This window comes from Nicotiana sylvestris, chromosome 8 (assembly GCF_000393655.2).
Source record: "Nicotiana sylvestris chromosome 8, ASM39365v2, whole genome shotgun sequence".
Classification (NCBI taxonomy): Eukaryota; Viridiplantae; Streptophyta; class Magnoliopsida; order Solanales; family Solanaceae; genus Nicotiana; species Nicotiana sylvestris.
This window is the reverse complement of record NC_091064.1, coordinates 53,507,889-53,524,420: the sequence shown is the minus strand read 5'-3', so window position 1 is coordinate 53,524,420 and position 16,532 is coordinate 53,507,889. Positions and strand designations below refer to the sequence as shown.

At 38.7% G+C, this 16,532-nt stretch overlaps 1 protein-coding gene across 1 annotated transcript; it reads right to left on the bottom strand.

The window, feature by feature from the left end:
* Nucleotides 1–14,112: 14,112 nt before the first annotated feature.
* On the bottom strand, nt 14,113–14,612 carry LOC104210229 (uncharacterized). Its single transcript, XM_070153848.1, has 2 exons — nt 14,607–14,612; nt 14,113–14,457 (listed from the first exon to the last, which is right to left on the bottom strand). Exons 1-2 carry the CDS (start codon nt 14,610–14,612, stop codon nt 14,113–14,115), a joined length of 351 nt encoding a protein of 116 aa, XP_070009949.1.
* Nucleotides 14,613–16,532: the final 1,920 nt, after the last annotated feature.

Here is a 16,532-nt window from a genome sequence, read left to right as displayed (position 1 = left end):
GTTATAGACATTATGGGTATGTCGGGGCCCTGTTCCGGCTATGTTGCAACACTTATGTTCTTTTAGAGGCTCATAGACAGGTGTCGTCTCATGTATAGTTTGGTATGCCTTGTCGGCTAGTTTTTGTTGTATAGTCTTTCATAGTAGCGAGGTAGCTCATACCTTATACGTAGTTTCTTGATTGTCTGGTCATCCCCTGCTATGTATGTTCATGCCGTCATATTTTATTGCTGGTTGTCCATGATCTAGGTCTACCATTTATATTGATCTCGTCAGCCTTAAAAGATAATAATGAAGGTTAGATGAAATGTACGTTGGTGCTCGGCAAGTGTGGTCGGGTGCTAGTCATGGCCCTTCAGTTTGGGTCGTGACAAACTTGGTATCAGAGCAAGTCTGTCCTAGGGGTTGTCTATGAGCCGTGTCTAGTAGAGTCTTGATTATGGATGTGTAGCGCGCCACATTTATAATCAGGAGGCTACATGACATCTAGGGTTGTTACCTTCTTCCTGAATCTAGATCGTGCGTAGAGTTGAGTCGTAAGTGTTCGTCTCTAATATTCACCTTGTTTTTTTCAGTGATGCCTTCGACTAGGAAGCAAACGATTAGTAGACGGCTTGATACAGCAGCGGGAGAGGGTACCAGTCAGGTGCCCCAAGTCAGAGCAGGACAAAGTGAGGCTCAAAGTGAGATGCCCTCTCATACCTCATCTACTCCATCTCCTCCAGAGGATATTAGAAGGCACCCAGCGCCTCCAGTTCCTCCGTCTGGCACTCCAGACCAGGATATGCGGAGTGCTTTGCAGTTATTGACTAGCTTGGTAGCTGCTCAGGATCAGAGGCAGAATACAGGTGCTGCTGAGAAACCAGTTAGTACAAGAGTTCGTGATTTTATTAATTTAGACCCTCCAGTGTTTACCGGATCAGACCCCAAGGAGGACCCACAGACTTTTATTGACCAAGTTCATCGTACACTTCGGGTTATGCATGTTAGTGATACAGAGGCAGTAGAGTTGGCTTCTTATCGGTTACGGGATTTAGCGGTTCTCTGGTATGATAGTTGGGAGAGATCCAGGGGTCCGAACCCTCCTCCAGCTGTGTGGAAGGAATTTTCTGAGGCCTTTCTTCGTCACTACTTGCTAGTTGAGATACGACGAGCTAGAGCTGATAAGTTCTTGAACCTTAGACAAGGTAATATGAGTGTGCGAGAGTACAGTATGCAGTTTGATTCTTTGGCAAGGTATGCTCCCCATATGGTGGCCGAGATGAGTGATAGGGTGCATATGTTCGTGAATGGGTTGGGACCACATCTAATAAATGAGTGTACGACAGCCTCCTTGGTGGAGGGCATGGATATTTCCCGTATTCAAGCTTATGCCCAGACCCTAGAGGATCGTAAGCGCCAGCAGAGGGCAGTTAGGGAGCAGGATAGAGGCCAGCATAAGAGGGCGAGATTTGCAGGGTATTCTGATGACTTCAGAGGCCGCATCAGGCCACAGTTTTCGAGGAGTTCGGCGCCACCTGTAGCTAGTGCTCCTCCACAGTTTCAGAGGCCTCGATATGATCGATCCTATTCTGGTCCAGGTCAGAGTTCGCGGGCATCTGGCTCGCAACATCACAGGGATACTAGTCAGATGAGACCCCCAACACCACATTGTGATCAGTGCGGCAAGGCCCACTTTGGACTGTGTCGTCGAGGTTCTGATGCATGCTATTCGTGCGGGCAGCCTGGCCATATGATGCGGGATTGTCCTAATAGAGGAGGTGATGGTATGGCTCAGCCGACTGGATCTGTGTCTGGTTCTTCCTCATCAGTTCGACCTCCAGCACGGGGTTTTCAGCAGTCGACAGGTCGTGGTAGGGGTAGAGGTGCAGTGCCGAGTTCGAGTGGTGCTCAAAATCGAACCTATGCTCTAGTAGGTCGACAGGATCTCGAGTCGTCTCCAGATGTTGTTACAGGTATTATATCTGTATTTTCTTATGATGTATATGCGCTGATTGATCCGGGATCTACATTATCATATGTTACACCCTTTGTGGCTAATAAGTTTGGCATTGAACCTGAATTGATAAGTAAACCCCTCGCGGTATCTACTCCGATAGGAGATTCTGTGATTGCTAGAAGGGTATATAGAGGTTGCACTGTGATGATTTGTAGTCGTCAAACCTCGGCAAATTTATTTGAGTTAGAAATGGTTGATTTTGATGTGATAATGGGAATGGACTGGTTGGCCTCATGCTATGCAAATGTTGACTGTCGTACGAAGATGGTTAGGTTCCAATTTCCGGGTGAACCCGTCATTGAATGGAAAGGGAACATTGCTACACCGAAAGGTAGGTTTATTTCCTATCTTAAGGCAAGGAAAATGATCTCAAAAGGTTACATTTATCATCTCGTTCGCGTTAGGGATGCGGAGGCGAAACCGCCTACTTTACAATCAATCCCTGTGGTCAACGAATTCCCAGATGTTTTCCCAGATGAACTCCCAGGCCTTCCTCCTGAAAGGGAGATTGAGTTTAGCATTGATGTGTTGCCTGACACTCAACCGATCTCTATTCCTCCATACAGAATGGCCCCGGCAGAGTTGCGAGAGTTGAAGGTGCAGTTGAAGGACTTGCTAGATAAGGGCTTTATTAGGCCTAGCACTTCACCTTGGGGTGCACCAGTCCTATTCGTGCGGAAGAAAGACGGGTCGTTACGGATGTGTATCGACTATCGACAGTTGAATAAGTCTACTATAAAGAACAAGTATCCACTTCCAAGAATTGATGACCTGTTTGACCAACTCCAGGGTGCCAAGTATTTCTCTAAGATTGATTTACGTTCAGGGTATCATCAGGTGAGGGTTAGGGAGAAGGATATTCCAAAGACGGCCTTCCGGACAAGATATGGGCACTTTGAGTTCTTGGTGATGTCGTTCGGGCTAACAAATGCCCCAACAGCTTTTATGGATCTCATGAATACTATATTCAGGCCCTATCTTGATGTGTTCGTGATTGTATTCATTGATGACATTCTAGTGTATTCTCGTTCGGAGGCGGAACATGCGGGCCACTTGCGGATAGTATTACAGACGCTTCAGGATCGTAAGTTATATGCTAAGCTCTCCAAATGTGAATTCTGGCTGAACTCAGTAGCATTCCTTGGCCATGTGATATCTGATGAGGGTATTAGTGTCGACACTCAGAAGATCGATGCAGTAAAGAATTGGCCGAGACCTACAACACCATCAGAAGTCCGCAGCTTCCTAGGGCTAGCAGGATATTATAGGCGGTTTGTAGAAGGATTTTCCTCTATATCATCACCATTGACTAAGTTAACACAAAAAGCTACCAAATTCCAGTGGTCTGACACTTGTGAACGTAGTTTTCAGGAGTTGAAGAATCGATTGACATCTGCACCAGTGCTCACTCTTCCTGAAGGAACAGAAGGTTATGTGGTATATTGTGATGCCTCAGGTATAGGTTTGGGGTGCGTATTGATGCAGCGTGGGAATGTGATTGCTTATGCATCAAGACAATTGAAGAAGCATGAAAAGAATTATCCAACCCATGATTTGGAATTGGCTGCAGTAATATATGCTTTGAAGATATGGCGGCACTACTTATACGGCGTCCATGTTGACATCTACACAGATCACAAGAGTTTACAATACATCTTCAAGCAGAAAGAGTTGAATTTGAGGCAGCGTAGGTGGCTTGAATTATTGAAAGACTACGACGTCGAGATATTGTATCATCCCGGTAAAGCCAATGTTGTGGCAGACGCTCTCAGCCGTAAATCAATGGGAAGCTTAGTACATATTGAGGCAGGTAGATGGGGGTTGATTAAAGAGCTTCATCAGCTAGCCAATATGAGAATCAGATTGTTAGACTCTGATGACGGAGGTGTTACTGTACAGAATACATCAGAATCATCTTTGGTAGCCGAGGTAAAAGCACGACAATATGAAGATCCTATCTTAGTACGATTAAGAGAAAGCATTCAACAGTGTAAAAGTATGGCTTTTGGGATCGGAAAAGATGGGGCACTGAGATACCAGAGCCGATTGTGTGTGCCTAATGTGGCAGGGTTGCGAGAGAAGATTATGAATGAGATTCATCAATCCCGATATTCCATCCATCCCGGCTCGACAAAGATGTATCATGATGTCAAGGAGCAATATTGGTGGGATAATATGAAGAAGTCTATTGCAGAATTTGTAGCCCAGTGTCCCAATTGTCAACAAGTAAAGATAGAACATCAGAAACCCGGTGGATTGCTTCAAAATATAGAGATTCCGACCTGGAAGTGGGAGGTGATTAATATGGACTTCATTATTGGATTACCTCGCTCTTATCATAAGTTTGACTCCATCTGGGTGATAATTGATCGACTTACAAAATGTGCCCATTTTCTGCCAGTGAAGACAACTTACACGGCTGAAGATTATGCAAAGTTGTATATCAAGGAGATTGTTAGGCTTCATGGTGTGCCCATATCTATTATATCAGACCGAGGAGCTCAATTTACGGCTAACTTTTGGAGGTCTTTCCAGAAGGGTTTAGGCACACAGGTAAATCTCAGCACTGCATTTCATCCGCAGACTGATGGACAGGCTGAACGTACCATTCAGACACTGGAAGATATGCTACGAGCATGTGTTCTAGATTTTAAGGGGAATTGGGATGATCATCTTCCACTCATAGAATTCGCCTATAACAATAGCTACCATTCCAGTATTAAAATGGCCCCATATGAGGCACTATACGGGAGGAGATGTAGATCACCAGTTGGATGGTTCGAAGTCGGTGAAACAGAATTATATGGGCCAGATTTGATTCACCAAGCTATTGAGAAGGTGAAAGTGATACAGGAGCGATTGAGGACGGCACAAAGCAGGCAAAAATCTTATTCTGATGTCCGACGTCGTGATCTAGAGTTTGAGGTTGGTGATTGGGTTTTCCTGAGGATCTCACCAATGAAGGGTATTATGCGTTTTGGGAAGAAAGGTAAGCTGAGTCCAAGGTATATCGGGCCGTATAAAATTCTTCGACGGATTGGACAGGTTGCTTATGAGTTAGAATTGCCATCCGAATTGGAATTTGTCCACCCGGTATTCCATGTATCTATGTTGAGAAAATGTATTGGAGACCCTTCTCGAGTCATCCCTATCAAAGATGTACAAGTTACAGAGGACCTATCATATGAAGAAGTGCCAGTGGCGATATTAGATCGGCAAGTCCGCAAGCTGAGAACAAAAGATGTAGCTTCCGTCAAAGTATTGTGGAGGAACAAAAATATGGAAGAAATGACATGGGAAGCAGAAGAGGAGATGAAGTCTAAATACCCTTACTTATTCCAGAATGAAGATAACAAGGATGCTGGTGGAAGACAGGATACATTGGAAGAAGAAACGGCTCTATGAGGTAAGCAATAATTTGAGAATACTCCTCCTTAATACAAAATGGTGATATGTAGATAATGTAAATACGCATAATGCTTTGTGTAGCCTTGTGAAGCCATATGTTGGGCTTAATTACTTGCAAGTTTTGCTAGTGACCATTTTATAGGGGAAAATTGATCGGAAATTTCCATTGGAATCCACGATGATTTAAACTCCCCATAAACCCTTACATTCGAGGACGAATGTTCCTAAGGGGGGAGGGTGTTACAACCCATATCCACATGTGTTAGTTCATGTCATATATTAGTTAACATAAATCCAAGAAGGAATTATCTTTGAGATGATAAGAAGTCAATCCTATTGGTCTTAAGTGATACAAGAGTGTATAAGGGTGATTAACCAGTATTAGAAGTTAAACGAATCAAGGATGTTGTAACTCGTATTTTCAGGTAATCTAGCGGTGCTTAATACACTCAAGAGGTCATTTATTAAGGTATTTTAATCATATAATATCCGTATCATAAGTCTTGAAGTCAAACGAGTTATGAAACAAAAGTCGACAAAAGTTGTCGCAACTTAGGTTCATAATTTTACTTAAACATTAGGTCAAATATTTCTAATCTTTTCTCATAATTTACAAGGAATTACGGGGTGATCTACCAACCAAATTAAATATCTATGAGTCTAGTTTCCAACGCATTAAACCGTTCATCGATACGATCTCGGAGTAGAGAGATATTCGCATTTTCGCGAGACTGCGCCAAGCACCTCTCTATGGGGCCCACTAAGTCGGTTTAAGATATTTGGACCTATATAGGATGCCTCCAACCCATTTTAAGTCATTTATTTTCACTATTTTCAGACCTTAGAACCCTAGGAACATCCTCTCAAGGTTCTCTCAAGATTCAAGACCCAAACAAAGGGCAAACAACACAAATCAAGTGTCGGGAATTCCGTGGCGCTAGTAAGTCTCTTGTTCTTCTTGTTGTTGCTCATTTTTGTGTCGTTTAAGCTCGTGTGGGAGGTTGTTTTAAAGGGTTTATGTTCTGTAAATACTCCCTCATGTTCTTAATATCAATCCTAGGTGATTTCAAGCCTTCTAAAGTGATTCTAGTGCCGAAAAACACTAATTGATCGCTAGTTTCGCTTTTTTGTTGTTGTGGCAGCATTGGAGGGATATTTCATGGAAATTTAAGGTCAAATTGGAGTTGTTATTTCTGTTATAAAGGTAAGGAACCTCTTACTCTATATGTATTTAAGATTATCCAAGTTGCGGCTAAGCCATTGAAGCTAGAACTTGTGAGATATATATCGAAAGGCTTGGTAGTAATGTTATTGTTTTGTGGACTGTTTTGCGTTGTTGTTGGGCTGCGTATTTTACTACTATCTTGTGGAGTTTTGGAGGAGGAAGGGTGTGGATAAACACCATATATATGTAGGGTTATGGGCTGATAGTTATTCGTAACATTTCCAGGTTGTTTGACACGACTACGGTGGTCGTCGTATGTATGGAGTGATTAGGCTATGTGTGGACTATTTTGGGAGGCTCAATATGTTTATTATTGATGTTGTTTGGGCTGTTTGGTGACTGTTTTGAATGGTGTGAGGTCATATATATAGGGGAGGTGCTGTCTGTTTCATCGTAAAATAGGTTGTGGTCGATACATAATAGTTATGACGCTTAAATGATAACGATAGTATCGTTTCTCTTATTGTAGACTAAGGAGTTTTGACAATTGCATAGCTTGAGATTGGGGCAGTATATACAAGGTATGTGAGGCTATCCCTTTCCTTCTTTTGCACGACTCCGATTGTACATAATGTAATGAACGAGCTTCCAAGATACTCTACTCTTAGAAGCTAGCAGTACTTACATTGTTTTCCCTCTTATGGAACGATTGATGTTAATGTTACTTCTCTTATTCTTATGTTATCAATGTTGTTCGTACTTCCTAAATCTTATAAGGTTCATAGTGAAGAGTTAGTCCTAATAACGTGTATAGAGGATACCGACCTTACGTCACTCCGAAAGGTTTAGAATGTGATTCCATGAGTCGAGCATGCATTATATATATGTATCTATTTTACTCTACCGAGCCACGCTATAGTTGGCCGGGTACGACACCTATTGTGCAACCACTGATCAGTTGGGTTTTACCGAGCTCCACGTGGCCGGGTACGATTCTACCGAGCCTATTATGGCCGGGTACGATATGATGATGATGATGCCCACAGAGGCGAATGCTTTAAAGGTTTATGTATTTATACATATGTATCATGCATTTCATGTAAGTAGCCCTCAGAGGTACTAAGATGTTACAGGTTGTATATTCTCTATCCTTGCTTACATTACTGATCGCATTTATGGTTCCTTGCCTTACATACTCAGTACTTTATTCGTACTGACGTCCTTTTATTTGTGGACGCTGCATGTCGTGCTGCAGGTCCTGATAGACAGGCAGGTGCAGCTCCCCCACCACAGTAGACTGTCCAGTTCAGCGGTGATTGGCGAGATCCCTTCTCCGGACTTGCCTTGGTCTTGGTATGCAATTTTTGTTATAGACATTATGGGTATGTCGGGGCCCTGTTCCGGCTATGTTGCAACACTTATGTTCTTTTAGAGGCTCATAGACAGGTGTCGTCTCATGTATAGTTTGGTATGCCTTGTCGGCTAGTTTTTGTTGTATAGTCTTTCATAGTAGCGAGGTAGCTCATACCTTATACGTAGTTTCTTGATTGTCTGGTCATCCCCTGCTATGTATGTTCATGCCGTCATATTTTATTGCTGGTTGTCCATGATCTAGGTCTACCATTTATATTGATCTCGTCAGCCTTAAAAGATAATAATGAAGGTTAGATGAAATGTACGTTGGTGCTCGGCAAGTGTGGTCGGGTGCTAGTCATGGCCCTTCAGTTTGGGTCGTGACAAACTTGGTATCAGAGCAAGTCTGTCCTAAGAAGTAGCTGCTGAATTTGTTGCCTCATCCATGTCTGGGCCTAGTTTTTCCTTATTTTCTGATTCTCTGTCTCCACTTAGTCGTAACCCTAGCAGTAGTCATGTTGAAAACACAACTGAAAATGTAGAATTAGAGGGTGGAAAAGGCAAAAATATTAATGCCGCGTCAATCCATGAAACTGCCTACCTGTCATTACCCGACACAAATTCCGAACCAGTCATAGGAGATGTTCCTGTGACTGATAAGGGAAAAGGTAAAGTTGTTGAGGATTCTGAGTTAGGGGGAAGCCGACGTGAATCCGTGCCTGAAATAGAGACTCAACCAGTAGATGTTGATTGTAGCGATGATTCTCAGTTAAAGAAGAGAAAAATTGGTGGTGCACCCAAGAAGGTAATTTTCTTACAATTATGATCTTTGCGATTTTTAATGTATAGTACGTTGTTATTTTTTGATTTCTTATTATGATTTTGTATTATATTATAGTTATAGTCAGTTGTATTAATTTTTTGAATTAAATAAACAGATTAAATTAATGTTCTGCTTGAGGTTTAAAAAAATGGTCGTTGATTCACTAGTGCTGTCAATCAGTAGTTGTTGTTGTCAACCAAATTTATTGAAGCCAAAGCTGCTCTGTGTGATTTCTGATTTTCAGCTTTGTATTAGATGATTTTGTAGGTGATCTAATGTTTAGGCTAGTTGATAGTGGTGGGGAGAATCAAGTATGTAAGGAATGGGACCGTGTAAGTTATGTGTGTAGAATGAGCTTTTCTTTATAGGTGGCATGGTGTGGATGGGGTCAATGTGCAGAAGCCCCACGGCCTTGGCTGGTGACCACCACTGGCATTGATTATAGGCAGGCATCAGGGTAGAGTGATCATGTATGGGGCGTTTTCTGAATAACACCCATTGTCCCTTTTGAAACATCTGAAGAATCCCTTAACCTTAAGTAATAAGTTAGGACATGATTGACTTATTTTCTAATGAAAATGATTTGTTGAATTGGTGCTAAGTAGTATACAAAAAAGATGTCAGGTACTCAGTTACATGATTGACATAGTACTTGAGTCTGGAAGGGGGAGGCAATGCTATTTGACATAGTTCTTCTAAAAAATTGCATTTATGTTCTTTATCCGATTATTGCGTAACTGGTGTTTTGTTGCAGTGGCAATGGCACGCATGATGTTTCCCATAGAAGTTTTGTGCCTATAGGCATAGTGTATGTGTATTATGTGATAGTTTTTATAGTTATAGACAGTTGTTGGAACAACCCCGTACAACTATTTACCCTGTTAGTATAGCTATATACTATCATATGCTTCTGGATCTTTTTTTAGCTGTCTTTGCTATTTGTTTTTCCTTTAATAATAGTAGTATCGTACAGTATCTTGAAAATACTTTATAGCTGCATTCCTTTTTGCTTTTTCTCTTTAGTCCTATCTGTTATGTAATAGTAGTATAGTCATTTGTAGTTGCCGGAAATTAGTCAGTATAATTGTATACCCTGATGGTATAATTATATGTCGTATTGGTATCGTATGGTAGTTGTGATATTTTTAGTTGGTTTAGTTGCATTTTAAGTGAATTCTATTTCTGAAATTATTTTATATGAACATGTTTTGCAGTGTTGGGATTTCCTTGTGCCTATTAACTTAGATTATAAACCAAAGGTTGATTGGGATACCAATTGCCATATTATTCATCAATTGAAAGCGAATTTATCAAAGCGACAACTTCGACTGTTTACTATATTGGTATCATGTATACTATATCTCAGTTCAGTGATATACTCTGTTGGTATACATGTATACTATATTGGTATCATATGGTAATATGTATCTTTTTTCTTTCATACTTTATTATCATTTCTATTTCTAACTAGTGTGCTTAATAATTGCAGCTAAAGAACATCACCCCAACTAATGATGAGAAGAAACAATTTGATGTGCATGGTCTAAGTTTTGAAATTGAAGTTGAGTGCACTGACAGCCAACCCAGCCAGCCCGATAGCTTTCAGGTTTTTGGCACTCAATTACCAAAGACACAAAGTATGCCTGAAAGTACTAGAGGTGATTCCCAACCTACCAATGCTGAGGTAATGAAGGAGTTACAAGCTTTGAAGCTTTTTGTAGAGAACAAGTTTGAGGAGGTGCTTGCAGCTATTGGTAGGCAGTCAGTGAAACCAGAGGGAAATTCAGCGGTATTCATCTTTTATATAATATAATGCTATAGTATATTGTTCAAAGATGCAATATATGCTTATAGGATACTATTCCATTCTTTACTTTTAGTGCACATAGTATTCTTGTAATATACATAAGACTAAAATTGTTAGTTCTCATTTTCAGCACAAGCAACAGGATGATGATTTGCGTTCTGGTAAAATATTGTATATGTAATTTTTGATTATTTTTTTATCTATTTAACTCTATGTATTTGTGCATTGACTAACCTTTTTTTAAAAAACTTTTTTCAGACCCTTCGTATATGAGCATGATTTTGGCTTGGATTCTAACGTTGAACTATCTGCATCTGCAATTGATCAAATCACCGCTATTACACAACAAGCAACATATAAGCAGTCATCTCATGATGTTAAAAAGTCGGGTCCTGCTCCGCTGCCATCAGGAATCCCTGTACAGACACGAACAGATGTTGTTATTGAGTCTAATACTGCTCCACAGGGTACGATGTTGATGTTACTAATTCTGTAGTTAGTATGTAAATGATAGGTTCTTGATAGTTTTTTATTTTTTATTTAAGTAGTGATGCTGATAATGCTTTTATGTGTTTAGCATGTCGGGTTGATGGTGTTGGTCAAGTGGATGTTGGTGGAAGTAATGTGAATTTGCCTTCTGGTAATGTCTTCTATATATAACTTTTCATTCTTTTTTTCTAAATTTCTTAACTTTGTATATTTATTTATTCACTAGCATTTTCTAATTTAAGCTCCATGTCGACACGGGGGTGATCTTCACTTGGACTCTATTTTGAATATACTGATTCTCAACTTGATCTAATTGCTGCTATTACACAAGGAGGGAGACGTAATGTAAATCAATCTGGAAATAATCTGACAACTCGTGTTGTAAATAAGTCTAAACCTGATCAGTCGGTATCAAGAAATATTGTTCAGATACAAACAGATGTTGAAAATACTCCTGTAGTTTTAACACGGAAAAGGCGCCCCGCAGCTGTAAAACAGTCACCGTATAGGAATGACTGGCAATCTGGTGTTAGTGCAGTTGGGGGATCCTCGAAGGTTATCAAAGGAAGATTTCCATTTGTAAATGACATTTCAGAGACGATTGATTTTAAGCTTACGACTGCATTCTCAAACTTTGTTGAAGCAAATATGCAATTGGGAGAGTGCATATTCGTTTCCATGTACTTTTGTTTTCATTTTTTCTTAATGTTTGTTGTTATATTTCTTATCCATATCTTCTTTTATACGAAATAGGGAAGTGTATTTACCTGGTGATCAAAATCTAGAGCCTTGTTTTGACTTTTAAGTTGAACAGATTGATGATAAGACGTTTTTCCATACCTTAAACTATTCTGGCAGGCCGCTTTCTAGTTCGGTATGTGTACTGCTTTTTATTTTTGTTGTTGTAGTAGTTCATTCATATTGTTAGTGGTAGTCATATTTTCTTCCTCTCTTTTTTGCAGCACTTGAATATTATATTCCACTATCTTAGGAAGAAGGCGAAATATGGAATTAATATGCCAATCAAAGTCACAACTACAGATACTCTTTTTAATAATATCATTCAAAGGGTTTTCACAGAATTTGTAAAAGGTGGGAAACAAGATCATTTGATTGATAGATCAGACGATATCATGGAGTACATGAAAGTATTTAGGATGCATTGCAACACTCTATGGCACCAGGTTGATCATGTCCTTTTTCCAATTAATTTGGTAGAAATTTGGCATTGGATATTGGGGGGTGTAATTCCACAAGAGATGTTTTTATGTATATGACTCGCTACGTAGTCGAAAGCACAAAAAAGCTATTCAGAAAGTGGCAGAGGCTTATGCTGTGTTGATCCCCATATTTCTAGTTAGTATTGAATTTTATAACCAAAGAAGTGACATTGTAGTATAAAATGGTCTGCACATGGGAAAGAAGTTGACTGATCCTTTTGATATTGAACTGATTACAAATCTGCCAACACAGCAAAATTCGTTAGAATAGTTACTTTTTTTTTACTTTGTTTTCCTCATTCATATTAACATTTTCACTTCTAATTGATTTTATATTCTATTCATTTGTTTTATTTCAGAGATTGTGGAGTATATGTTGCTTGCTTTGCAGAGTATATTATTGAAGATCTTCCAATCCATGTTGCCAATTTTGATGTGGATGGTCTTCGATCTAGGTTTGGTATACTGTTGTGGCACTATGGGAGGAACAAGCAGTTGCATGGCGAATCAAGTGAATCTGAGGTTCCAGTAGCACCTAAAAGACTCGTGGAAAGAAACGTAAGAAGTAGTATAGGTCTCTTTTTGGTTTTAGTTAATTGTATCATGAAAACTTTGCAGGATTTTAATAGTTTTTGGTGAAGTATGGTATTATTAGTAGTAAATGACCTTCTGCTGATTCAAGACTGTAGGAAACTTGTGCCTTTATAAAATATTTCCAGCTGCTAATGTTTCTTTTGTCATATTTAATTATTCTGGTTCAAAATATGTGGTAATAGATTTCTTCAAGTACATGGGGGTTATCAGTATAGTTATGTCTCTTGATGCTGAAAATTTGCTGATTTTGTTTCTGATTTCAGCTTGTTTTATTAGGATTTTCTTAGGCTTCTTCCATAAAGTTGTTGGTTTATTAGGATGCCGAGGTCCATTCCTTTGCCAGAGGGTAAGGTTTAATGGATTCAGTAAGTGAAAATTAGGGGCAGAGGAAGTGAACACTTCCAGCAACATACAAAGTAGTTGTGACAGAAGTTAAATGATCTGCTTTCGAATGTGATGATGGTCTAAGCTTTAATGTTCATCTGTAGTTTTAGCATAGATGGTGTATTAGTGTAGTAGAACTATATACCAATCAGGTATAATGATATACCATTTGGGTATCACGTTGTATTTGACTCATCTTTTTTCCTGCAGCAACTAGATGTAAGTACTGACATGAGTTGCAAAGTGTGCGCATTTTAGGTATCACGTTGTATCTGGTACACCATTTATATTTCTGCGCATATTTTGTTTTAGCCATATTAGTGCAATACCACTATATACCAGCGAGGTATACAAATATAACATTGGGTATCACCTTGTATTAATGTACCTGATGATGCACAAATAACTGCATGTAAATGGCTTCCAATTTGTTATAGTTCAATACAGACATGAGCTGCAAAGCGTGCACCACTTCTATTTCTGTACATATTTTGATACTAATAAGGTATACAGATATACCACTTGGGTATCACAGATATATTTTAGCATCTTTTTTCCTGCAGCAACTAGATGTAAATGCATCCCACTTTTATATACTAAAATAGAAAATAAACAGATTCTTATTGAAAATACAAGTAGCCATATAAATTTGTTGCCAAAAAGTAATTTCGCAAAGAATCATCATACCAAATATATGTCTAGTGCAAGGAATGCATTTTATTTTTTGCTATTCAAATGCTATGATTCTACAATATATGAGTTGTATAAAAACATTGAAGCATTATATCAATCTCTCTTTGGAATATTTCGGCATGTTCTCCGGTTGTGTCCTTTTCTCCCGCATAGTGCACATGTAACTGTATTTCCTTCTCAGCCTCCTATGCCTCTCTTCTTTTTAGGTCTTCCTGGTTTGATTTTTCCTTTTGGTGGCAGTACCACCTGCGAAGAGACATGTTCTGGAATTTGCCACGTTGTTTCATCAGGCAATGGATTTACTGGTATCTCATATATTTTCAGCAAGTAGTCTATGCTATAGTAATCCGAGCAATACTTGTATGAATCCATATGGAATTTTTGTATAACTGCCATTGCATGTGAACGTGGAATATCGTCTAGATGAAACCTCCCACAAGTGCAGTTTCTTTCATGTAGGCGCACCACATTTCTTGTTTGGCCATCAATTACTAAATGTAAGAATTCAGTTGATGGCAACACCTAGTATAATTTTAATTAAGAAAAGTCATTAGCTATATGAAGTAATAGTATTTTTTAAATAACAATATTCAGTTGTTTAGTGAAATCACTAAGGTAAAAATGTAAAAATACAGTACATGCAGTGTTTTTATGATTTTGAAAATGCATACTGTCATCGTCTGTGATAAGATAGTATTATCTACTAATATTTTTTCATACTTTGCACCAATCTTCATAAATTATTCCACTACATCCTTCCGATTGGTGTAATTCCATTTTTGAATCAATGTTGTCATAAAGTCAAGCAAATTCACAACTGGGAGGTCTCTTGCGTGCTTGTTTGCTGCATTTACTGATTCCGCAATATTCGATGTCATGGTCATGGTTCTATTTGCCTTGGAATGCACCCGGGACCATTTATCATATCCAATATCCATCAGGTATGTTTTCACTCTATTATCAATAGCTTCTAACTCTGCCATATGCCTGTTGAATTCTTCAACAGTGTATGCTCTTGCTAAAGCAAAATATACTTCTTTGATTTGTTTTTGGCTCTTCCTGAAGTTTGTCTTTATGTTGTTCCACAGATGGAACATACATGCACAATGAGGGACTTCTGGATCGACAATTGAAGTTGCTTCCCATATAGCATCATGCCTGTCTGATACAATGCACATTCCCTCTCTTTGTCCATAGGTTTCTCTCAACTGCACGAAGAACCATTCCCACGATGCATCATTTTCCGAATCAACAATTGCATATGTGAGGGGTAGAATTTGTCCTGTAAACCCAAAGAACAAAATATCAATTACAACACACTATATTAATTTAGCATTTCATATAGTAGTATAGTCATAGGTAGGTGCAGGTGTGTAGAAAAACAACTATATACTCTGTTTGTATACTTGTATACCATACAGGTATCATATAATATTTGAAAATATTTTTTTTTGTTTCTTTAACTGAATGTAATTGTATTGTACACAAAATATTAATTTAGTATTTCATATAGTAGTATAGTTATAGGTACGTGCAGGTGTGTAGCAAAACAACTATATACTCTGTTAGTATACTTGTATCATAAATATTTGAAAATATTTTTTGTTTCTTTAACTGAATGTAATTGGATTGTATTCTTACCCTCTGCGTCTTGCGTGGAAGCCGTGAGTATGGTCCCTCTATATGTTGACTTTAAAAAACCTCCATCAACTACAACTATTGGCCTACAATAGACCCATCCTCTAATCGATGCATATATAGTTATGAATGCACACAAGAAGCTCCCATCTCCTTCAGTGTGTATTCGTGTCACTGATCTTGGGTTAGCGTACTCTAACATATAAAGATATGTTGGCATTTTCTTGTATGACTCACTTGGTGATCGTCTCAATAATTGTATTGCTTTTTCTTTTGATCTCCATGCTTGCATGTAGCTTAAATCCATACCATATGCTTTTTGGATGTCTCTCTGGATATCTGTTGGTGTATATATGGTTTTCGGGTCAACAAGTTTATCTTGTACCACAACTGCAACAAACGCTGAGACAGCTTGCTTTTGTGAACAAAATCTCTTATCAGTTAAACAACTGTGGACAGAATTGAAATCTGTCACTTTGAAAAGATTTGATGCTCGCAGGCTTGATGCTTTAAGTCTCCAAGTGCATCTTTCATCCACGCATTCAAGGATATACCTGTTTATAATATAAATACAGTTATGTATCATATTTTATTGATAAAAAACACACACAAAAATCCGTACAATTATATACTCACATGGTATACTCTGTTGGTATACTTATATACTGTATCAGTATCATATTTTGCTGATAAAAATATAGACAAAGCAGCACAATTCTATACTCATATAGTATACTGATTTAGCATACATATATACTATATTGGTATTATGTTTTACTGATAATAACAAAGACAAACCAATACAGTTATATACTCGCATAGTATATTGATATAGCATACTTATATACTATACCAGTATCACTGATAAAAAACACAGACAAACCAATACAATTCCATACTCTCATAGTATACTGATTTAGCATACTTATATACTATATAGGTATCACATAGTTTTTTAC